The sequence below is a fragment of the Rhamphochromis longiceps genome, linkage group LG23, assembly GCF_057381845.1.
Source record: "Rhamphochromis longiceps isolate RC_006_pf linkage group LG23, R_longiceps_female_GT1.1, whole genome shotgun sequence".
NCBI lineage: Eukaryota > Metazoa > Chordata > Actinopteri > Cichliformes > Cichlidae > Rhamphochromis > Rhamphochromis longiceps.
In genome coordinates this window covers 32,257,839-32,281,050 of record NC_140578.1, presented here as the reverse complement: position 1 = coordinate 32,281,050, position 23,212 = coordinate 32,257,839, and the positions used below count along the sequence as shown (strand labels likewise).

Genomic DNA, 23,212 nt, shown 5'->3' with positions numbered 1-23,212 from the left:
AGTAAATCCCTCTTCTTCTTTTTTTCTCCTCCAAATCCTGAGGCCTTTATACTGGTGTTTTTTTTTTTTTGTTTTTTCTTTAAAGAGATGATGTTGCTTCTCCAGCATCTCTGCACAAGGTAGTGTGTTTTTGAGAGTACAGAGACTCTAAGCTAGAAAGAGAAAGGAGAAAACAAAAATGCACTCAAAATACATCAAGGATTCTGGTTATGTTTGTCATTTCAATGTGACTTTTATCATCTGATCACAACAGGAGGCATTCAGTGACAGGGGCAGGCATACAAAAATAGAAATGTGCTTACACTGTCACAGGATCCTGAAATCCTGATACTAAAGAGGGAGAGCTCATAATGTGATAGGAAGTCGGCAGAGTTTGGATGCAGCCACGTTAGCAATATAAACAAAGGACTGGAATACAAATTAATGCTGGATCTGATTAAAGTAAGTCCAGGGAGACAGCAGGATGGCAGCAAAATTTCAAAATCACAGTTTCACTTATTAAAATGTTTCCATTTAATGTCATCATCATAGTTCAGTTTCCTACAAACTCAATTTCTGCAATATGCTGAAATTTCCAAAGCAACACGGGCTATTTTTTGGTTGTTTACAACCTGATTCCTCAAATGAAATTCTGGCATTTTTCAGCCTGACTCTCAGTCTGTGACTCATGCTGAGTGCACTATCCCACTGTGGTGTATGGCAAGCATGAGCTTTCCTTTTAAAGCTAGGATTGGTTATCAACCTGCCAGTTTGTCCTTAGTAGTATTCACCATTTATTTCAAAGAGGTAAACACTTAAATATTCTGAAAAAATATGTGTAGTTGTGTCAGTAACTACTAATTGACCTAAAACATTCAGTTTTCGGCTGTCGGGGATCCCGAAGGTTCAAACTGACTTTTTAGGAGAAGAAATAAAACATTCAATCTTACATTTTAGTACATAAAGTATATTCTTTAAAAGACATAAGCAAACTCTTTACTTTTAGTCACCTTATCACAAAATGATAGTAAATAGATCCAAGAGTCACAGCAGTTGATTGTCCCACAAAAAAGAAGCGAGTGTGTGTGTGTGTGTGTGTTAGTATATGTTAGGCCAGTTAAAATGAACAACAGCTAGAAAATACAATTTCCGTTGTGTACTTTCATGAGAGAAATAAGATATGAACATAATGACCCAACGACACTGGTGCAGGCATGTTTTTCTCCTCTTTCTGACATCTGTTCAGTGGGTTTAAATTCAGAGTCAGTGAGAGAGAGAGTGACATTTTGTTCAGGCAGGAGTTGAATTCAGAACACTGTCCTTGCAGTTTATCAAACGCAGGCACATGTTCCTTCACGTTAAACTGAAGGCTGGAAAGCCAGCAAACCTTACTCAGACAAAACAGGGTCCATTGTTTCCCGCAGTAGATTTTATAACCAGGCACGAATGTTTGGAGATGAAAATTGCCCAGAAATAAATGCCCTGGTAAATTCAGTTCTTAACCTCTTGCTGATGACTTTTTAGCCAGACTGTTTGGGGCTTAATGGCTTGCTGTTTTTTCAGCTCTCTAATTGAATAATTTGGCTGTTTAACTCTGCTGTTTGCCTGTAATTTACTTTCTTTCCTATCTGTCTTCTTCCCTGCCTGTCTGGGTTTGTTGTCGTACCTACCTCTGTTACCGTTTCTGTTTTTGGCTCTTTCGTGTTTGCAAAAAGTCTTTTCTGTGTGCTAGTGTTTCTGTAATAGGACTCAAACCAACTCAGACATAATTACCGCTTCATTCAGATATTCTCTTACTAGACAAACAAGTACCAAAGGTCTAGAATGTCAAAGAAGTTTGCTGTCACCACCTCTTTCAGCTGATTGGGCGTGGCAGATATGGAGCTGTGTACTGCGGCTCTCTGGATGAGCGGCCTGTCGCCGTAAAGGTGTTTACTGCAGCCAACAGACAGAACTTCCTCAACGAATGCTCTATCTACCGGCTGCCGCTGCTAGAGCATGATAACATTTCTCGGTTCGTGGCAGCCGATGAGCGGACGGGCCCAGAGGGACGCACAGAGTACCTGCTGGTCATGGACTACTACCCACATGTGAGTACAGGGGAAGCAGTACCCATGTAAGTGTTATACATGAAGCATGTGTGTTCAGCATACAGAGTGTTTTCTTTTTCTTTTTACCTGCTGTTCCTTGAACTATTTGTTAAGCTTTGAGTAATGGAGGATTGACAACGCCTGTTTAATTTAATACTACAGAATTCTGGGAGAAGCAAACACAGCTGGTGCAGCAAATCAAACTCATGGCGTTTTAATAAGGAAGTCAGTCAATAATTACAGCAACTGTAATACGATTTCATGCTGCATCCAGCATCAATAATTCTCCTCACACTAGCTCAGCCAATTAAAGGGCATTCTCCAGCTAGAAAGGTAACATAAACACTGGCTGTTTATAGTGCCTCCATAACATCTGGACATATTAAAGCAGGTTCACTGAGAGAAAATTGTGGACACACACTTGATAATTTGAATGTGTTTCCTGTCAGTGTTTCACAGTTAAGGCCACCTTTGTTTTGCCAATAGGAAGATAGTAATTTGAAGTAGCAGCATGAGAAGATGATTAAAACCTCTTCAGTCTATGTAAAATCTCCCACAACCAACATCTAACATGTCTTTATTGCAAACAAAAATGGCTAACTTATCCTGTTTTTTCAGTGTCATTATTGGAAGTGTGCTTCCAGCCATTCTCAAAATGTAGCAGAGAAGAGAAAAAATGTTGAGTAGGTTAAAAAGAGGCACATAAAAAGAACCTTAACACTGACTGCTGAAAGCTACTCTTAGGAACTCAACTTCAATTTTAATGTGTACTTAGCAAAAAGCTCAATATGCTTGTTGTCCAAACCTTGAGCTAATTACTAGTCAGCTGACTTGCAGTCCAGCCTATAAAAGGAACCTCTAATTTATGATAACCATTAGTCCTAATACACATTGTCATGGAAACACAGTGCAGTCCAGGACAGGAGACTGGGACACATAATGCATTCAAGTAAATGATAATATAATCAATTTAAAATGAACAGATGTAATGTAATTTTCTGTAGTAACGGATGCACAAATTGCCTTGTGATTGATTGTGAGAGAAAAAAATTAAATGTGTGTGTGTTGGGAGGGAGGGGGGGGGGGGGGGGGGGTTGTTTGGTGCACTAGGCCCAGCCAAGACTGATGGAGATAATTGAAGCAGGAAATTAATAATATCCAATATAATTTCCACTAACCAGTTTTCATAGAGTTGTTGCTGATACCTATCATAAGATGTCATAACTTTATGCCAGATTTTTTTCATCTAAATCATAAATGACTTTTCTACTGCAGAACAATAAAATCACTGCAGTTGCCTCAAAACTCGACGGAAGTGCAGTGATAAGATGTTTGGTTCAGTTACACTGTGAAACTCTGCATCCTACACCATCTTAATTTCTTTGTCCTCTATATTCTTGTCCTCCATGTGGTTCTCAGGGCTCTCTCAGTCGCTACCTGAACATCCAGACCAACGATTGGGTGGGCAGCTGCCGACTGGCTCACTCTGTCACCCGCGGCCTGGCCTACCTGCACACCGAGCTCTTTAAAGGAGGTGAGCTACACAGAGAGATTTAGAGTTAATTACTACCAAGACTGCCGCTTTCTCCTGTTACTGAAGCACAAACACATTTAAAGAATTGTCGTGGGAAATGGGAAAGTATCTTTGTTTTTAGCCCAGTTAGTTTGTTGCTGTGTTTTGTTTTGTTTTTTTAAAGAAATGCTTTGGATAGCCTGTGTTTCTCTTTCTCCGCTCTGTTCCTAGTACTTTCAGCTGTCTTACTTGCGGCACACTGCAGCTGCACGTGGGTCAATTTGTCTTAGAGTGCTGTATATCCCTGCATTTTGAAAAACACACGTACACACTTAGCACACGCCCAGCCATGGGTATTTATAGACTGGCCTCAAGCTAGCCTCAGAGAGAGGGGAAAAGGGAGACAAACAAGAGAGGAGAGATAGGAATTGAGGTAATATGCGAATATCCCTGTAGCGTAGAGCTCGCTGGAGCCAGAGTCTCAAGTCACCAAACCTCAGACTGATTGGCTACACTTGGCCCTCCTTTTTTTCTTTTTTAAGAAATGGCATGGGAAAGAAGGTACACTAATACTTTTTGTGAGTAAGAGAGACTGTAAGCCCAACTTGCAGCACAAACAAGATAAACTTGTATTATTTTGCAAAGGAAAAAAGACAGAGGGGGCTAAAGTCACAGGCAACAGGGACAGAGGGAGTTGGTGTTTGTTAGCTCTGTGCAGCAGCTAACAGCAGAATCTCTTGCCCCCCCGCCCCCCCATTGGTCCTGCACATCAATAGCAGGCAGCACATAGCTGTGGTGACTTCCACAGCTTGCAGCAGTCTTCAGTGCACCCTCTGCTGGACAGAAGGATACTGCAAGTGGAGGCCATTGATATGATCTTAATCCCATTGTTGTAGATTAGATTAGAGGATTTAGTTGTCTGTTAATAGTGCAGCTTGTTTTGAACAGTGAGTAATGAGGGAAATCTGAATCTATGCATATATGAAGCCTTTTTTAATCAATTATCATTCATTAGCAAATCCCACAAAACCTGCTTGAGTGTGCTGTCTGAGAGGTTTTGGGAGTACTGTACATGCTAACATCCTTAATGAAAAAGAAATTAGCCTAAATTTTGCAATTCTCCCTTCAAGACTTGTATAAGCCAGCGGTTTCACACAGGGACCTGAACAGCCGAAACATCCTCGTCAAAGCCGATGGCACGTGTGTCATTATCGACTTTGGCCTTTCCATGAAGCTGACAGGGAACAGAGCAGCACGGCACGGGGAAGAGGAAAACGCCGCTATAAGTGAGGTGAGTGTTCAGGAGGAAGCAGAGGATGCACCTGTATTGATGAGTGTAGTCTACTAGAAAGACAGCAGCAGAGGCAGGCAGTCAGGGTTAAGCACGTCTCTGTATTTGCCTACTAAAACGGGAGTAGACAGCAAACAGCAAAGAATAGACTGCATCTTACAAGCATCAAGTTCAGATGAAATAAAATGGCATGGCTCCTGAACTAAACACGGAGAGGCTATAGGCTACAGGAGATTATGTTTCTATAGAAAACAGTCAATGTGGTTTCTGGCATATATGCATTCATTTAGTTTAGCACTTTGTCAGCAAAGATATAGCCTGCTGATATTTTGTCAAAGCTGAGATTATGAGATCTAATAATGTGATCCAACTACATCCACAGCAAACAAAACCCACCTGTGTCGGTGTTACAGTATTTCTGGACAGTTTAACAGTTCCACCACACCCCCACTTACACCTTCTTTGTCTTCCAGGTGGGGACTATCCGTTACATGGCCCCCGAGGTGCTTGAGGGCGCGGTGAACCTGAGGGACTGTGAGGCAGCACTAAAGCAGGTGGACATGTATGCCCTAGGCCTAGTCTACTGGGAGACCTTCATGAGATGTACTGACCTTTTCCCTGGTGAGTTATATCTGCTTTGTGTTAAGTCATTCCTACTGTGGGACTGCAACTTAAGAATAGAACAGAATAGCCATTTATTGTCATTCTGCATGTACAACGAAATTATGTGTGCTGCACACCAACTGTGCAGGAGTAAAATATAAATAGTAAGACAGCAGGAATAAATAGCAAACAGACAAAATGTATACAAAATAAGAAAAAGGCACACATTAAATATAGAAAAGACTGTAAAGCTACTTGTGTTATGCTCAGGAAAGGAAGCACCAGGTGAAAGGTGCATTTTTAACAAACTTAATGGGTATTTCTGATATGTCATAGACATCTAAAACGAGGCTTTTCTCTTCCTGTCCCTGCTTATCCCTAGGAGAGTCTGTGCCAGAGTACCAGATGGCCTTCCAGGCGGAAGCAGGGAACCACCCAACATTTGAGGACATGCAAGTTCTGGTATCCAGGGAGAAGCAAAGGCCTAAATTCCCTGAGGCCTGGAAAGAGAACAGTCTGGTGCGTATGTATGTAGGGAATAGGGCTAAAATGAGAATGCTTTGAGAATACTGCCACATTGTAACAGGATAGCAAAACAATTCCGCAAACAAAAAAGCTTAGAAATAGTCTGTTTTGGAGCTTGGCTATATAGCAAAATATTTTTTTCCCCATCAATCTTTTCCAAAGATGTTTACCCTGGCTTTATTTGTTCAGAAGCTAATTTTTCTGTAGCTCCAAAATCCTGTTTATGTGTGAGGGAAAAACTAGTAATGTTTACAAAAATACTTGCGTACATGTGGATGGTGAAGATGATGAAGTTGTGTAGAAAGGCAGGACGAGTTTGGAAGCGATCCAATCAGAAGTAATCTCAGTAAGGTCAGACACGCACAATTTGATCTGCTCCCAACAAACAGGCTGGGAGGATGGCCTCAGCCCATGAAAATGCAACAAAATGCCAGTGCTCAGAAGGAGAGAAGAGTAGACGTATTGATATCAAGGACAATTTGTGAAGCTAATCTCACCGGTAAAAACACTAAAAATCAACTGATAACTTTAGATTTAGTCTTATGATATCTCTTAGTCTTATGATACTTAGTTCACTAAAATTTTAAGAACTTAGAAGTTTTAGTGAAAAGAATGAATAAAACAAAATCAAAATTTGCAGTCGAAATGACCACTGTTTCCAGAAACCTAGCTCTGGGTTTGGTTCAATTGGACATACACTTGATTACATAGTCCAAAGCAAACCACCAAACCCCCCAATTGTTTATAATTTCTCTGTGTGTGTTGCAGGTGGAGAGTTCATTTTCTAAAGTTACTCCAGCTTAGGGGATAAATGACAAAATGCAGAAAGTGTTTCTATTACAAGCACTGCAGTGTTGATATTGTTGATACTAGTCATGTAGTTAATAGCCATAATATGCTGTGTTTTCCAGGCGGTTCGATCTCTGAAAGAGACAATGGAGGACTGCTGGGACCAGGACGCAGAGGCTCGTCTCACAGCTCAGTGCGCTGAGGAGCGTCTGGCGGAGCTGCTCCTCATATGGGACCGCTCCAAGTCTGTCAGCCCTACACTCAACCCCATGTCCACTACACTGCACAACGAGAGGTATGTTTCAACAAAGCCACATCCTGTCATTGTATTCATTGTTTCAAATGATCTTGCTGAGGTTTTCAACACTGTTTCTTTGATCCAGAAATCGCATGACGCCAAAGTCTGGCCCGTACACAGACCATTCGTCTACGTACATTGAAGAGCATGAAGGTGTAGCCAAGAACACGCAGGTGGATGCAACTAGTTCTTTGACTGGTAGAGTTGGGGTTGGGACCGGAGAGAGGAACAGGAATTCCATCAACCAGGAGCGTCAGCAGCAAGCAAACGCCCGTCTGCCCAGCCCAGAAAGCAGCACCACCAGCATGGGCATGAGAGGTAGCCCTTCAGCCTCTACTACGACTACCACTATCATCTCTGAGTCAGAGGGACTCGCAGGGGCCACCACAGTGCCCGTGTGCCTACATCTTACCCAAGAAGACCTGGAAACCACAAAGCTGGACCCTAAAGAAGTAGACAAAAACCTGAAGGAGAGCTCGGATGAGAACTTAATGGAGCACTCCCAGAAGCAGTTCTGCTCACCAGACCCACTTAGTCCTGGCAGTTCCAGCCTGCTTTATCCACTTATAAAGATGGCGAGTGAGGTCTCCGGTACATCAGACACTGCTGCCACAATGCCCCCTACCATCTTTCCCTTGCCCAAGCAGCAAAACTTGCCCAAGAGACCATCCAGTCTGCCCCTGCGCAACAAGCCTGTCAAGAAGGAATCCTCCTCCTCTTCACTAAGGTTTAAGTTTGGGCGCTCAGGAAAGTCCAACCTGCGCCAGGTGGAGGGAACAAAGATGAACATTAGTACAGTTACGGGCACAAATTCGGCTGGAGAGGTTCACCGAGGCACAGGCACAAACAACTTACCTGTTCGACGGGATACACATGCCAATGCAGCCATTAACGGCACCGTCAATGGTCACATCAGTGCTGGGATCTCATCCATAGTAACAGGTGGAGCGACAGGTTTTGGAGGCTCCAACATAACTCACAATGGATCTGGAGCTCTGAGGTCAGATGACAGCCGGCTGTCCCTCGGCGTCATCACAGCGAGCCCCGATGAACACGAGCCTCTTTTGAGCCAAGAACGAGAGCAGCCTGATCAAAGAGACGCGTCCACGAATGTGACCGCTCTCCGCTCGGCCCGACCCAACACCAACAACAACAACAGCAACACGGGGCATGGCCAGGGGGATGGCGACAGCGGCGGAGAAAGTGATGAAGGCGAGCCAGAGGGAAGCAGTGAGGGGACAAGCAGGGAAACTACGGTGCCCCCAGGAGAAAGCTCACTGTCGGGCACTGTTGCAACAGACCCCCAGGGGGAAGCTCCAGTCACCATGAGAGGAGAGGCCCTGCTCAGGCAGCCCAGAGCCCGTAGGCCAGAGAGACCTAACTCTCTGGATCTGTCCTTCACAACACAGGACCTGGCCTCACTAGGTGAAAATCATTTGCAAGTATTCTGTAGTTGTATTGGCCCATTGGATCATACTGCAGTTTAATTGTCTAAAAACAACTCTTAAATTTCTCAGAGGGTTCAGTAATTTCCAAACAGAGCAGGTCTCTGTTGTTTATATTAAATATTACTGAACATGGAGAAATGGTACATCTCCATGAGGGGCTGTTTTCAGTGGCAGCTAATCCAATTTGTTGCTAAACTGACTATTTTTGGAAGCACAAAGGTGTGTGTGTGTGTGTGTGTGTGTGTCTGTGTGTGTGTGTGTGTGTGTGTCTGTCTATTAGGGCTGCCACAAACGATTATTTTGATAGTCGACTAGTCACCGATTATTTATGCGATTAGTCGACTAATCAGATCATCATCCACTGGACATAAAACTACAGCTTATTGCACCAGCAGCATCTGCTCTTATATAACTATCATTAGCTTACAGCTTTAAGCTTTTAAGGTGCTAACTAAAAATAAAGACAAGATGATAGTTTATTCAATTTTAATGAAATTTGCAGATTGTTTCGGTAAAGTTTAATAAACTCCTTGCTATCTAAAATATAACAGGACACCGGAGTATATTCTCCAGCATCTCACACTTCTGATAATCAGCTGTCTGCTTGACGTTTATTCAGCTGTGTAAAAACTATAACTTTAATCTCAGCCAAACCGATTTACTCAGGAACAAATAAAATACTAAAAAAAAGCCAAACAATAACATTTTTAATTTATCTAAGTGACTCATATATATTTAACCTGAGTCGCGAAAGACGGTGGTGGGTTTGAAAACAATTTGCCGGGAGTCCGGTGTTCTCACGGCGCTAGTGACCTAGCCCCCGGCTAGCTATCGAGCTAGTGGGTAACAGACGTCTCCGAAAACGTCGGAGCGCTTTTGAAAATATGTGGTGTCCTGATAAACTGAGCAGATATTTGAGGTTTACACAGCTACATTCTCGCCTGAAAATATGTTAAACGTTTATTTTGTGACCCAGAAAGAATAATAAGAGTAATATTAAAACTAACTAGCTACCGCCATTGTTGGAAACTAAGCTGGGCCGCGCTATGAATTCTGGGACACAGCTGCTTCTTCTTCTTCGGGGTTTAACGGCAGCTGGCATCCTTGTACATGCTGTGCTGCCATCTTCTGTTTCAGTCCGTTATTACACTCTTAAATCCTGCTATTATTCCTGCGTCTTTTGCGATCTTACAAAGCTTCAAACGACACGTCGACTATTAAATCAGTCGTCGACGATTTTGATAGTCGACGTAATCGTGACTAGTCGACAAATCGTGGCAGCCCTAGTGTCTATATATATTTCGGGCTTTGAACCACACATATTGTAGATACATTCAGTGTTAATTTGACTGCAGATAAAACGAATTGGCAAGAAGCCCCAGAGTATCACTAGACTAAATCTAATAATCACATTTGACAAACTGGAACCTACAAATGTTTGGCATATTTCATTTAATAAAGTACTTCAAACAGCCCTCTGTTGCTAAATTGTATTATAACTAATTGTAATCCATCCGTTATTAACTATACACATGAAAGTCAATTTGCTCATAACAGATGTCTGCAATATATAATGGAAGCATGAAGTTTGAAAGACATAATGTTTACTAGGCACAGAGAGTGTTGTTGCATTATGGGAAATGTAGGGTCCAAAGCTTTTTGTAGGTTACACAGTCAAAATTGCTGCTTCTGCTGCTTTGATTTTGGTCATTCTTCTTTTTTCTTCTTCTTCTTTTTTGTGCTCCAGTTATTGGATTTATTATCAGTAGTTTTTTATCTATTTAAATAATAATAATAATAATAATAATAATGTTGGAAAAAAGAGGCTTGTGAAATGTAGAAATCAATAGTTTAAACTGAATTGTTGGTCAAAATAAGAAACATTATATTTTATTCTTTGTTTCATTTAGAATATTTTAGAAATTAAATGTCTAATCCAGCAATTCAGTTAATAATCAGTGGTTAATAGAAAAGAAGGTCCTTATCAAAATGTGTAGTTTTTCATGGTCTCTTTAATGATTTTCATGCACAAAGGTGTTGCTACATTGCTCATTAATCATTGTTCCACCCTGTTTTCCAGGAGATGGTTTAGTCCAGCCAGATGGAGCGTTGGGGACCGGAGATAAGATCAAGAAGCGCGTCAAAACCCCTTATTCTCTGAAAAAGTGGCGACCCACCACATGGGTCATCTCTACAGATACCCGGGGGCCAGAAGTTAACAACAATGGCTCTACCCGAGGTCAAAGTCACAGTCAGAACCGGCCCAAGTCCAGTTCAGCCATCTACCTGCGGGGGGGCAGCTTGGCCAGCGAACCCAGTGACACGCATGTGTAAACTTGGACCCTCTAACAGGCCCGACAACACTATCTAGAGAGCACTTATTATTTTATTTTGTGTGGAGCTCTCTGCTCTGAATCAGCACGAGGAAGCTATGGAATATGTCACAAACCAACAATAGAGTCTGATCATGTACAGTAATTAGGTCTGTCCCGCTCCTGTGTGTCCTTCTGATGGCATTGCTTTAAATGGAATCCAGCTATGCAGCATTTTCATTGGCTTCTGTTTCTGCATTGTTTGTTTTGTGTTTTTTAAATCTTGGTTTGAAGTTTCATAGTGGTACATTAATTCTTTTTTTTTTTTTATTTGTGCACTTTGAATGAATTTGAAATCAGTGTTTCCTAAACGTGTCTGTTGCGACCAAGACGAAGATTGGTCTCTAAACTTAAACAGGCGATGAAAAAACAATCAACACTCGAGCGCTCGGTTACTCCCCCTTTGCTCTATCGAGTAAAGTGAGAGTGGGCTCTGTAAACAAATTAATGGTCTTAAAAGACAAAGCAACTTTTTAAACATTTTCCTTGTATGCAATACCAATTGTTGTCTCATGACTTTGTATCCTCTTTTTGTATCATACCTTTTAATTGTGCAATAGGATGTAGCTTTTAGATGCTTTCAGTGTTTTTATTGCTTCAATTTTTTTATCCTGTTGTTATTTTGATATGTTAATCTCTGTTGCACTTATGAATAGTCACAGTCGTTTTGTAAACAATCCATCGCACACTATTGTAACCCTCGCTCCCCCCAACCTGACTCACGAGGAGAAAATAGCTGACAATCCTCCTCTTTGGACTATCTTTATGGGAACGCTAACACAAAAGAATCAGTCCCAGCTGACTTAAAAGTGGGCTGACGTGGAACTTGTCTGCTTGCACAATTACACCAGTAACAAATCTCATTCTGGGGTCTTACAATCACTGGAGCTGAACTTACAGAGGCATCTGTTACAGTGGCTGACTGGAGTCACTGTACCACTATCATTTGACCTCAGTATGGACTCTGCATTTAGCTGTCTGTCTGCAAGACATGAAATATTACAAACCCCAGATTCTGCTGTTCAAACACAAATCAAAAACTGAAGAAAAAAAACACACTGAAGCACGCTGGATATTACTTTTTTGTTTCTTGTCGTCTCATCCCCTGACGGTGGAGTGAGTGATGTGTGTGTGTTGCGTGAATGTGCACGTGTTATTTACTCGCGCTGTACAGGCGTGCTGAAATGTCGACATACTCATTCTGTATTTTCAGCGCTGCTTCAGCGCATATGAAAAGATCTCATTTATGTTTTTGTAATCTGTAGTTTGTATCAAAAAAACAATCCTTACATGTATCGCATTAATATTTGCATCATTTTTATGGTATTGTGTTTTGCATTCAATGGACATTGCCTTTGATTCCATTGCTATGCATCTGCTTGGTACAGTTTCTGTAAACATTTTCAAGTCAATATGGAAGAAGAAAAACCCCTCAATAAATGTATGAAATAATTGTTGGGTATATACATTTAATCTGTGTTTGGGTTCATGCCTTTGGTGCCCCTGAGGTGTTGTCAGCATTATTCAGAAGAAAAACATTTGTGGACGATGTGCAAGGTTAGAACCTGCTGTGAAATAGCTATTTTATTTATTTAACACCATATTTACCACTTTTATGCTATGAAAACAAGAATTTTTTTTCAAAATAACTATATTGTATAGTCTTTTCTGGTCTTGGTCACACAATTTTTAAACATTTTGTTTGTGCAAAATTAATGTGGTACAATGTTGGTCACTGCCACTGGTAAATCTGCTGATAGCTGTCACTGAGGCCAATATTGACAAAAAAAGGTGATTACTTATTGTTTTCTTTTGCTTTTGTTTGTTTTTTTTGTTTTTCGTCAGGAAGGACATCGGCGTTATAATCTTCCAACTCAAACATCGCTGTGGTGGCCTCTTGTGAATAAGGAAAGAGTCTAAAGTGTTTTAAGACGCTTAACAGAACAACAGTGGCAGCACCAAAGGACTAAGCTACACTAATACAGCCGCATGATGAAACACTTGGCTGTCTTGGACGTAAATCAATGGAATCATTCAAACAGAAATAATATCGGTTGGGGTTTTTTTGTTTTTGTTTTGCTTTTGTCTTTTTTGCACCCCTGTCGACCAACCCTCTTAATTCTCAGTGATTAATCAACACTAGGTAGTCATATCCTCTCGCGCTTGTTTACTTCACCTCTGTTCTCCGCTGTCTGCTCCACGCGCCCTAGCAACTGCAGCATCAGCACGAGCAGCTCAGCGTTGGTAAGCTACGTCAGAGCACTACTTCTTCTGCGCCAAGTCAGCCGGGAGCAGCCAGGACGTACCGGAAGTCGATCACATTACATTCAAAATAAAGTGCCACAAACCTACGCTTTTTCGTGTTTTTTTATTATTATTTTGTATCATCATAACTAAGAAATTCAAAGTGGAAAACGGCTAATATAATCGTTTATTTGTAAAAATGATACTATAAAAATTATGGTTATCTGCTTTATACAACTTTCTAATGATTTCATTAGTTGAGCAACGAAATTAAGATGCAATCCTCAGTGCAAAAGAATAATACAAAACTACAATAAAGTTGTGTGTGTGTGTGTGTGTGTGTGTGTGTGTGTGTATACAAAAACGAAAAACACAATTATTTCCGTATTGCACTTATAATAATAATAATAATAATAATGGATTGCATTTATATAGCGCTTTTCGAGGCCCTCAAAGCGCTTTACAATTCCACTATTCATTCACTCTCACATTCAAACACTGGTGGAGGCAAAGCTACAGGTGTAGCCACAGCTGCCCTGGGGCAGACTGACAGAAGCGAGGCTGTCATATCGCGCCATCGGCCCCACTTGTCCTCATTTGCCGGTGTTGATGTAAATACCAAAGATGACTGTTGTCGTGATCATATATATTAAAGTGAAAGTACCAAATGATCATGATTACGTGGACCTGACAGCGTGCAGATTTGATTTAGAGGATAACAACCGGAAGTATCGGTTACACCGGCTGACTTCACACTGCACTGGTCCCTCTCCCGTTGTGTGAGCGGAGGCTAGCCCAGCATCACCGCCTTCTTCTTTCTATCCTTTCTGAATGTGTTATTCCTGTCTTGTTTTTTGTTGTTGTTGTTGTTTGTTTGTTTAGTTTTTTTTCCAGCTCATCACAAACTCCACAGACGAGGCACCCTCGCTCTGTTTTTAACAGTTATTTTCTTCGAACACAAAGCGTTTGGCTAGACGCTTAAAGCTGTCGCGTTGCTTCAGCCGGGAGAGAAAAACATCCATCCCCGACGTCTCGAGGAGGCAGGGTGCGAACACAGCAACGCCCATTTTGACACAAGCGGTATCGCTGCTGTCCTCACGAAGGCCGTGTTTCTATTTTTTCCCTCTTTTTCGGTGTCTGCCTTTGATATCTGAGTCTACCTTCCTTACTTGTAATCTTCACCCTGGTCATTCTGCCCTGCCTTTTCTCATCGCATCTGTAGCATCTTCGAGTAGTGGCAACAGGGTCCGGGGCTGCCGAAGAGCTCCCATGCCCCTTTGCATGCAGCGCACCGAGACTGCATTTTGCAGGTGAGTCTGATTTTACATACACAAGGTCAGAAATTTGGATGCTGTTCCTGAGCATGGATTATAGCACCAGCGTGGAATATGTTTTTGTATGTGTGAGGAGGGGTGGCGTGCTTCCCACCAAACACAATCGGCCTACATTTCACCGTGCAGGCTTTTGTATGGAGATGAACGTGCAGGGAGCATTTATTTTTCGTATTAAGATCCTCTCATCTAAGGGATATTTCATCCCCTAATATGTCAAGTTAGCATGGAGGATAGATAGTAATAAAACAGGCAATGTTCAACATTTACAATTAAAACCACATCTATTCTCTTAGTGGTTCGGATCATGTTCTTAGGCCAAAAAATGTTCTGCTGTTCATGTTGTTCTGACAACAACATAACAGAAGGTTGAGCCACTCTTCTATTATTTCTGCTACTACTACTGCTGCTACCAGTGTTACTATTGCTGGTAGCGTACACTGTGCAGGTGATTTGTGGGCAGCCGCTGAGGCAGGAAAAAGCTGCCATCAAAATAAAGTGGTGGGAGCATTTCACTGGCAGACTGCTGATGCTGAAAACCCCGCTTAGTCACACACACAACCAAGTTCTCTTGTGTGTTAATAATGATCAGAACCCCCCCCCCCCCCACACACACACACACACACACACCACCGACGTTTCCTAGCAACAGCTATATGCACTGGTCAAGGCCCCTGCCGAATTTAGCTCAAGGACACACACACACTACCAGTCAGAGCTGTGTGTTTGCATTTATGGATTCATGTTCTATTCATTTCAACATTATAAGAGAAGATGAATGAGTTGATTCTTTGTTATCCATTAAAACTGTCTGCAGTGTGTGTTTGCACTGTTGCACTGCCGTTCTGCTGTCATAGCAGATGAGGGAGAATTCTGATGTTGAACTGTACTTTTTGGTATTTAAACTTTGTAAATAATCATGATCTCAATATTGAAAATGTGATTCATTAGAATGCAAAGAATTCTCTGTTCTCAGAGAATGCATAGACTCAGAATTACATAAAAGAAGCTGTTGTTAATGCTATATCAACAACCCTACAGTGAGATGGACAGAATCACTATAAGTGGCGTTATATACAAGGTTGTAATATACTGTGTATACCAAATTTTTGCCTATACACAATCCTAGAGGTTTTGTGCAATTCACTGATGGTGCTGGTACCCTGGATGCAAGAACCCATGGGTGTCAGTGAATCACTGCAAAACCTCAACCTGCAGCCAGGGTCAGTTGGGTACGCTCCCCTGCTCTCATTTAAGGTGTCTTAATGCCATTAACCAGGGGGTCGTGTGAGCCTGGCATAGCTGCTCTGCCCAGCATGGGATGGATTAACATCAATCTGGCCACACACAGACACACACACACACACACACACACACACACACACACACACACACACACACACACACACACACACACACACACACACACACACACACACACACACACACACACAGACTCCCTGACACAAAAGTAAATACACACAGACCTAGACAGACATTGCGAGCTTATCCCATTGGCCAGCTGTATGTCTGGTGATTTGTTGATGTGTTTACATCAAACGTCTTTACATCTCTAGATCTACTCAAACTCATTTTCTGTTTTCCCTTCAGACTGCATCTGTGGCCTTAACCTTCTAGATTTCTCCTCTGATTGTCCTCGACGCCTCCGGCATTCCCCCCTTCTCTCCCTCTGAGCAGTCTGCTCCCTCATTCTTCTCTCGGTTTCCCGCCATCGCGTCCAGCTGTGGCCCTCACAGGGCACGCTCGCTGGCTCTCACCTGACAGGTCCCTGGCCTCAGGACGACAGCCAGCAACAACACATTCCCTACATGAGGGACAAAGCGACGCAGGTGAGTATAGCGTCTCTTTGTGTAGTAATAATTGTGAGATACACAAAGTTTGCATTTTGTTTATATGCGTAGGCCATAATACATAGTAAAAGTATTATTACTGTTACTGGAAGAGGAAAGAACCCAAAGTGATGACTGACATAAGGAAGAAAAATTAACAATCTTAAAAATAAATTGTAGGAATTTTATGTTGCCCTTTTTCAGGCTTATTGGGCAACAGCTTAAGATGCGTTTCAGTCATCCTCTTCCCAGGCACAGCAGGTATATGTGGGTGGTTTCTGCAAGACTGCAGGAAGAGAGGTTGGTTAGGTTTGGGAGGACATTATAGACTGACTGGATAAACTTGATCTAGGGTGGCTCAGCCTTCCATAGTTTTAACCACAAGATATTCCAGTTCATTAACTGCTCCCATAAATTCCACATTCTTTGCTGCCGTGTCCCAACCATCCTACTGCATTGGGTTTCCTCTACCCCTGCTTGGGTCAGTTCCTGGACCTACTGGCTTCTTTCCCTTCCTTGGGCCTTGCCCTATTGAGGTTCCAGAGCTCTCCACTTCCTGCCTGTCCTTACCTCTTATGCCAACCAAGGAGACTCTGGTGTTACTGGAGTCTCTATACAGCATCATCTCTGTTGTTTGGGTTTGACTGAAAACCATGAATTCTTCTGATAGTCTGCTCAAGAGGAGTCACATCTTATTCTTCCTCCCATATAAAGCTGCCTCTGTGTAATTCACAGTCCTGCAAAAGTGTCTATCTGCGTACACGCTTCAGTTCGGACAGTAAGCGGACAGATATATGCTTCCGTGCAGTCCTCTAAAATCCCAGCTGAACATAACTGTGTGTCTGGCAAATGCTGATTGGTTCACCGGTGGGTGGAACAGGGCAAACAGCTGAACAGAAGAGAACAGAAGAACCATGAAAAATATATATTTTTTAAAATAGAGAATGAAAAGCAGAAACAGTGTTTGCAGTATTTTTCACTTCAGCACTTTGTATGTTATGACTGCACTCTTTTCTGCAGCTGGCTGACAAACCAGCAGCAGCATAAGCAAGAGTGGTGCACAAACCGGTTTTACCAGACACTTTATACACTGCCTTGATAACAGAGCTCTCCACAGGTAGACAGGCCATCCCAGACTGCTAACAGACTGTCAGCGTGCTACCCTTGCTGAACCACAAATCCACTTTAGGCTACAAGGAAGGGCCAACCACCTACTAGCAATCGTGCTCCCAAACCCATAATGGCCAGTGTGACATTGTAAACCAGCAGTGTGGCAGGATGCCATGCCAGTAAATCCAGCCCTTGAACTTTACTGCCAACACTTTACTGATTTGTCCAACAATATAAGCCAGGTTTTCAGCTCTCTTGTGTTTCATGAGTTATGGTTGTGTCACTCGGTTTGCTGTTGGAAGACCTTCCCCAGGCTCTTAACTGGCTTCTCAGTTATAACATAAAAAACATGTTCTGCACCCATCCTATAAGTCAGTTCTATAAATGGGGAGTTGGTGTTGTCTGTTTAAATAATCCCTATATATTTGATTAAGAACTGTCAAATGTTTTTTGGTTTCAGCTGTATTTTTTTTTCCTGTTTAGCAGTTTTAAGCTTGTGTGTTTGAGCTTTAGTTCTGAACAGTGTATGTGTGGATCTGTGTGTGTCAGACTCCCAGGGCCTGGGCAGATGAGAGGAGGAGGGGCTCACACAAACGCTCGGCCTCCTGTGGGAGCACCGACCAGCTCAAGGAGGTCACTTTCTTACCTGATTACAGGCCCAAATAAACAACAAATTACAATACGGGTCCTGGAGCATACTGAATCCCTTGTTTCTCAGCATGCCACCACTGATGTCTGTATGTGCTCTCTTCAGATCGCCAAATTGCGTCAGCAGCTACAGCGCAGCAAACGCAGCAGCCGCCATCGGAGGGACAAAGAGCGCAAGGCCCCTTTCAATGGCAGCCACACCATTATCCAATCGCAGGTGACTAATAGAGACAGCATGCAGGTTGGAGGAAGACTGTGTTGGGTACCCGATCTGGGTTTTTGAGGACGTCCCACTTTCTCGATGTCCTTATTTAGCTCCAGTGTGTGTGTGATGTAGACGTATGTACACATTTAGTGGCCACTCATGTCATTCTACTGTATGCAACAGAGATGGCAGTAGGGCCACTCACACGTTCCCTGTGGAGTCTGTTGCAATTCAGCTGTCCTGTATTCTGGATGTCCTGGAAGAAAATGAATGACTGGCTCAGATATAGTGCATTTATGCTATAGCAAACGTTAGTTCTGATAAATTATCTCCACATTTGTTTCTTTCTATGGCATTGACCGTTTAAAGCAGAGGTCCCCAACCTGTTTTGCGCCACGGACCGGTTTGTGCCCGGCAATATTTTCACGGAATGGCCTTTAAGGTGTCGCGGATAAATACAACAAAGTAAAACTAGTACCGGTACCGAAAAAAAGAAGATTTATTCATAACACACGTGAAAAGACCCAGGAAAACCGAGTTAATGAAAAAAACGATAACAAAATAACACTAAAAACCCTGAAAACCATACATTTCACACCCGAGTCTCACTCTCACGGTCTGGTACCAAATGACTCACACACTGGTACCGGTCCATGGCCCGGGGGTTGGGGACCGCTGGTTTAAAGTCACTAAACCCCCAGATGACGTTTGTAATAAATTCGGTTTGTCTGTGTTTTTGCAGTCGCCTATGCCTAAGACCATTCTGATACCCATCCCTATATCCAAGTCGTCGGCCCCTCGTTTCCGCAACAGCGTGGAGGGCCTTAACCAGGAGATCGAACGCATCATCATCCGTGACACCCCCGAGAAGGATGAGACTATTGTTGTGAGTTTCAATGAGTTAACGTGCTCCCAGTGTGTTAAATGTCGTGTCCTTCCCTAAAAAAAAACTAATCTCAGATTGGTTTCTTTTTTAAAGATTGGAGATATAATTGTGATTTTGTGTGTGTGTGTGTTCGTGCAACAGCCACAAGATGTCCCCGATGGGCACCGTGCACCCCCTCCTGTCCCCCTACAGCGAAGTAGCAGTACCCGCAGCATCGACACGCAGACTCCCTCTGGCGGGGGCCTGAGCAGTAACCATAGCAACTGCAGTAGCCGTCCCGACTCCATCTCACCCTCCTACCTCACCGTCCTCAACGACACGTGTGGAGGCAGCCCATACGAGGACAAAGGTGACCAACGCACGCATACATACAAGAGTCAAAACCAGACACATAGCGGTGCCTTTGTGAGCTCGACGTGTCGCTAACCCACCTTCTTGCTTATTCTCAGAGCTGGGACCTTGCTCCCCGCTGCCCAAATACGCCGCCTCTCCTAGACCCAACAACAGCTACATGTTCAAGAGAGAACCTCCAGAGGGCTGTGAGAAGGTCAAAGTGTCTGAGGAGTCAATGTGAGTGGAAAAGGAGGTGTTCAGCGTCCTTCCAGTTGGTGTCCCATAAAATCACATAGAACAACCAAAATCGACATCAAATATGCCAAGTACTGTTTGTGTGTGTGTGAGCGAACCTTAATTTATCTCTCCACAGTTACATTGTTGTCCAAACGCCATTAAAGGTGTCTAAGTGTTTTTCTAAGTGTGTCAAGAGTTTTGCAAAATCATGATGAACTTGTATAAAAACAAGAGGTTAACATGTAGGCTAAATATGACTCTGCATGTGTTTCCAGGCCCAAGCCTCTGCAGGAGATCCCTCCCTTTCTGTGTCCTGACCGCAACAAGGTCAACTTCATTCCTAACAGCGGCTCTGCCTTCTGCCTCGTCAGCATCCTCAAGCCCTTACTCCCCGCCCCGGACCTCAACTTTCGCTCCGGCGTGGGCCTGCAAAGCCTATCCCCATCCCTTGTGCCTCTGTCCACCCAGCCCTGCCTCCTGGAGGAGCCGGAGAGTTTCTGATGCCCCCCCTGCAGCCTTCCAGTCCGCACACACCCCTTCCTTTCCTCTAAAACAGCCTCCCCCCACCAACATAATCCAAAAACATTTGAGGAAATGGCCCTTCTGCTCTAAAAAACTGCCTTCAGCATGCCAGCTAAGCTCTCTCTGATGTCCTTATCTTGTTCAAAAAGCGCTTCCCACTGCCTCTCCTCATCAGACAACTACAATGTGAGAGTCCTGCAGGCCTGAGCAGACCTCTGCAGCTAACATTTCATCGCTTTCTTCTACCTTAGTGCTGGTTATTGTTCCTGTTTTTTTGGGAGGAAAAGGGAGGAAGGACAGACTTTTTTATTTCATCGTATTATACCATGGCGCCTTTCCACGGACATATCTTTTTTTCTATCTGTAGTTATTTCTCTTGATATGAAATATGCCTTCCATGATAACAAAAAAAGGCTGCTGGTTTCCTTAGTGACCAAGAGTTTGACCACAGAGGCTAATTTTGGTGCTGCCAGAAAATATAGTAGCAAAACTTCAAGAGATGGGGAAAAAGACGAGTTCAAAATGTGCCTGATATTTTTCACTGATTTCCCTGAGTCATCATAGTGCTCTGATGATGTTGATGTTTAGATGAGACATCTTTGCACTATCGTGGCCATATATTCATAGAGAAAGGCTGAACCATCTTCAAAACAAGCAAACAATGAGACGGTGCATAATTCACACCTTGAAACAAGTAAATACTTTATTTGGACCACCTTGTAAACCAAATCCAGACATCTGTTTTGTACTTTTATTAGCTGTTTGCCACAAAAGTTAGCTAAAACTGGGACAAAGCAGTGCCTTTGTTACGCTAACTGGTAGCAGTGAACTGGTCCCCTGCTGGGCAGCTTGTATCTTTGAGGAACACAGGCCAGGGCTAAGCGTGCAGCATGTTCAGCCTCCTTCCCAAGTCTCCCTCTTTTTACTCCGCCGTATTTGTTCCTTCTTTTTCCAGCTCTTTATCCCCTTTTTTCTCTCACTTTCACCGTAATGCTAATTTCCTTCTGACTTGCTCAGCTTGTGTTCAAATGTGTCCAGTAGGGCCCCTCTTCCCTGCAGGACAGGCTCCCTTCTGACGTGCAGGGCTGAGAGTACGGAGATGTTGGTGAACCTGAGTATTACACAGCAGACTGGTCGATGGGGGGGCGTACAAATTAGAACCCACTTTACTGTGTAGATTCGGTCTACAAACTGACGGGCAGCAATTTGAAGTGAAAGATTAGAGACTAGTGGTGAAGGTAGTAGAGCATTAATGAGCTATTTAGACAGATAGTTCCCTCAGAAATTTGTAGAGACTAAAGATAAAGGTAAAAGATAGATTGTAATATTAAAAAATAATATCAGAGTTGAATGTAGTGTAAAAATAAACAACCGTGGTTGGATCTGATGTAACTGTAGACAGTAAAACCCGGATGTAGCAGGAGTGCATCCTGAATGTTGTACTTTCTGACTTTAGAGTGAGCATAGTTTTAAAAAACAGACTTGCTGTTCTGTTCAGCAACACCTGAAAATGGGGACTGAGCCTTTAAAGCAGGGGTGGGGAACTCCAGGCTTTGAGGGCTGGTGTCCTGCAGGTTTTAGATATCACCCTGGGTCAACACCCCTGAATCAAATGATTAGTTCATTGCCAGGCGAGGAGGTAATTTAGCCATTTAAATCAGCTGTGTTGGATCAAGGACACACCTAAAAACTGTAGGACACCAGCCCCTGAGGCCTGGAGTTCCCCAAACCTGCTTTAAAGTAATCAAGTGTTTACTGAGCTCATGGAGCGAGATAGTTGAGGGTGATTTTCCCTGAGATTTCTGTCTTAAGATTACTGTTTTAAGGCACTTCCATGTCAGTTTCACTGCATCTGTTTTTATACTGTCTGCAGCTGCACATCTGATTGGCGCACAAAAGTATAGTCTGTGATTTAAATTCAGCGAGCAACATGAAAGATCATTGTATGAAGACAACTGTATTCTTGTGCAGTTTATGGGTCACCAGCCTCTCCCTGCCTCGGCCCATCCTCTTGTATTCTTGTATATGTCTACTACTCGACTGTGCCTGCTATGGTAGGATAGGAATGTACCGGGTTTGTAAATATAGAGGCACGATGTGTTTGTATTTATCGGCTGAAAAAGATATGTATCAGAATGAGTCACAAGTGTACGACTCCCCTACTCCCCCCTCCTATTCCCTCACCAAGTACTGTGAATTCCTACATGTCTCATTATTGTGAATAATAATAATGTATTTATTTATCAGATAGGAGTGTAATTGGGTCTTAAGAGTTTTAATCCTGAAGAGATTTCATCATCATCCATCTCAGGTTGTAGTGCACAGAAAACAAGATACTCAGACTTCTCAGTGCGCACTAACAAGTTTACTGAACCGAGAGCAAACCAACAGCTGCTGTTTATGTAGCCTCACACAGTGGAGATCCTGAATTACTTAAATATGTAGCAGAGCTGAAGTAGACAGAAGCATTGTTCAGTGACCTGGTCCAGAATAATAGGTAGTCCTAAAAAATGATTATGTAACAAAAAACATGTTTAAACTATGAAGAAAATGCTGACAAACAATCACACCTACATATTCCCTTTTGTCTTTTTCAGATGTGTTTACAGGAACAAAAAGATTTGTATATGTGAAAATACAGATTTATTCCCCACTTTTAGTCGTATTGGAGTGAGGCACGACACAGCAAAAAGTCGACACGTCAGTTTTTTGTTTGCTTGTCCCGTTTATTGGAAACAACTGCCAAGTTAAATTCTTTTGAGTGAAATAAAAAGGAATAGTTAAATAAAGCATCTGTGATTGACTTGAGAAATACATTCTTTTACCTAAAGTGAGGAAATCAAGAGTCAGTAGAGTGTGTGTGTATGTATATATATATGTGTATATGTATATATATATATACATACATACACACACACACACACACACACACACACAC

At 42.7% G+C, this 23,212-nt stretch overlaps 2 protein-coding genes across 3 annotated transcripts in view; both read left to right on the top strand.

Annotated features, from left to right (window-relative positions):
- Nucleotides 1-11,651, top strand: part of LOC146642385 (bone morphogenetic protein receptor type-2-like) — a 40,135-nt gene extending 28,484 nt beyond the window's left edge. The window contains exons 6-13 of the mRNA XM_085398345.1: nt 1,839-2,069; nt 3,489-3,603; nt 4,713-4,873; nt 5,347-5,494; nt 5,859-5,995; nt 6,913-7,085; nt 7,174-8,513; nt 10,617-11,651. Of these exons, the coding sequence (XP_085254471.1) occupies nt 1,839-2,069; nt 3,489-3,603; nt 4,713-4,873; nt 5,347-5,494; nt 5,859-5,995; nt 6,913-7,085; nt 7,174-8,513; nt 10,617-10,870 (2,559 nt within the window). The 3' untranslated portion in view covers nt 10,871-11,651. The remainder of the gene's footprint in view (nt 1-1,838; nt 2,070-3,488; nt 3,604-4,712; nt 4,874-5,346; nt 5,495-5,858; nt 5,996-6,912; nt 7,086-7,173; nt 8,514-10,616) is intronic.
- A 2,273-nt stretch (nt 11,652-13,924) lies between these two features.
- fam117ba (family with sequence similarity 117 member Ba) lies at nt 13,925-23,173 on the top strand. 2 transcript variants are annotated; one of them, XM_085398843.1, is made up of 9 exons: nt 13,925-14,197; nt 14,375-14,462; nt 16,095-16,333; nt 17,993-18,076; nt 18,198-18,308; nt 19,039-19,182; nt 19,324-19,531; nt 19,632-19,752; nt 20,028-23,173. In XM_085398843.1, the coding sequence occupies exons 3-9, from the start codon at nt 16,313-16,315 to the stop codon at nt 20,251-20,253; spliced, it is 915 nt and encodes a 304-aa protein (XP_085254969.1). In that variant the 5' UTR covers nt 13,925-14,197; nt 14,375-14,462; nt 16,095-16,312; the 3' UTR covers nt 20,254-23,173. The 2 variants fall into 2 exon arrangements, with proteins under 2 accessions (XP_085254969.1, XP_085254968.1); XM_085398842.1 differs by having other exon boundaries at nt 13,925-14,462.
- Nucleotides 23,174-23,212: the final 39 nt, after the last annotated feature.

Excerpts from the sequence above, each read along its gene's own strand:
- fam117ba (XM_085398843.1), top strand. The coding sequence starts at position 16,313 with ATGAGGGACAAAGCGACGCAG. Across the intron at positions 16,334-17,992 it reads TGAGGGACAAAGCGACGCAG|ACTCCCAGGGCCTGGGCAGA; the intron begins GTGAGTATAGCG and ends TGTGTGTGTCAG. Across the intron at positions 19,183-19,323 it reads AGAAGGATGAGACTATTGTT|CCACAAGATGTCCCCGATGG; the intron begins GTGAGTTTCAAT and ends TTCGTGCAACAG.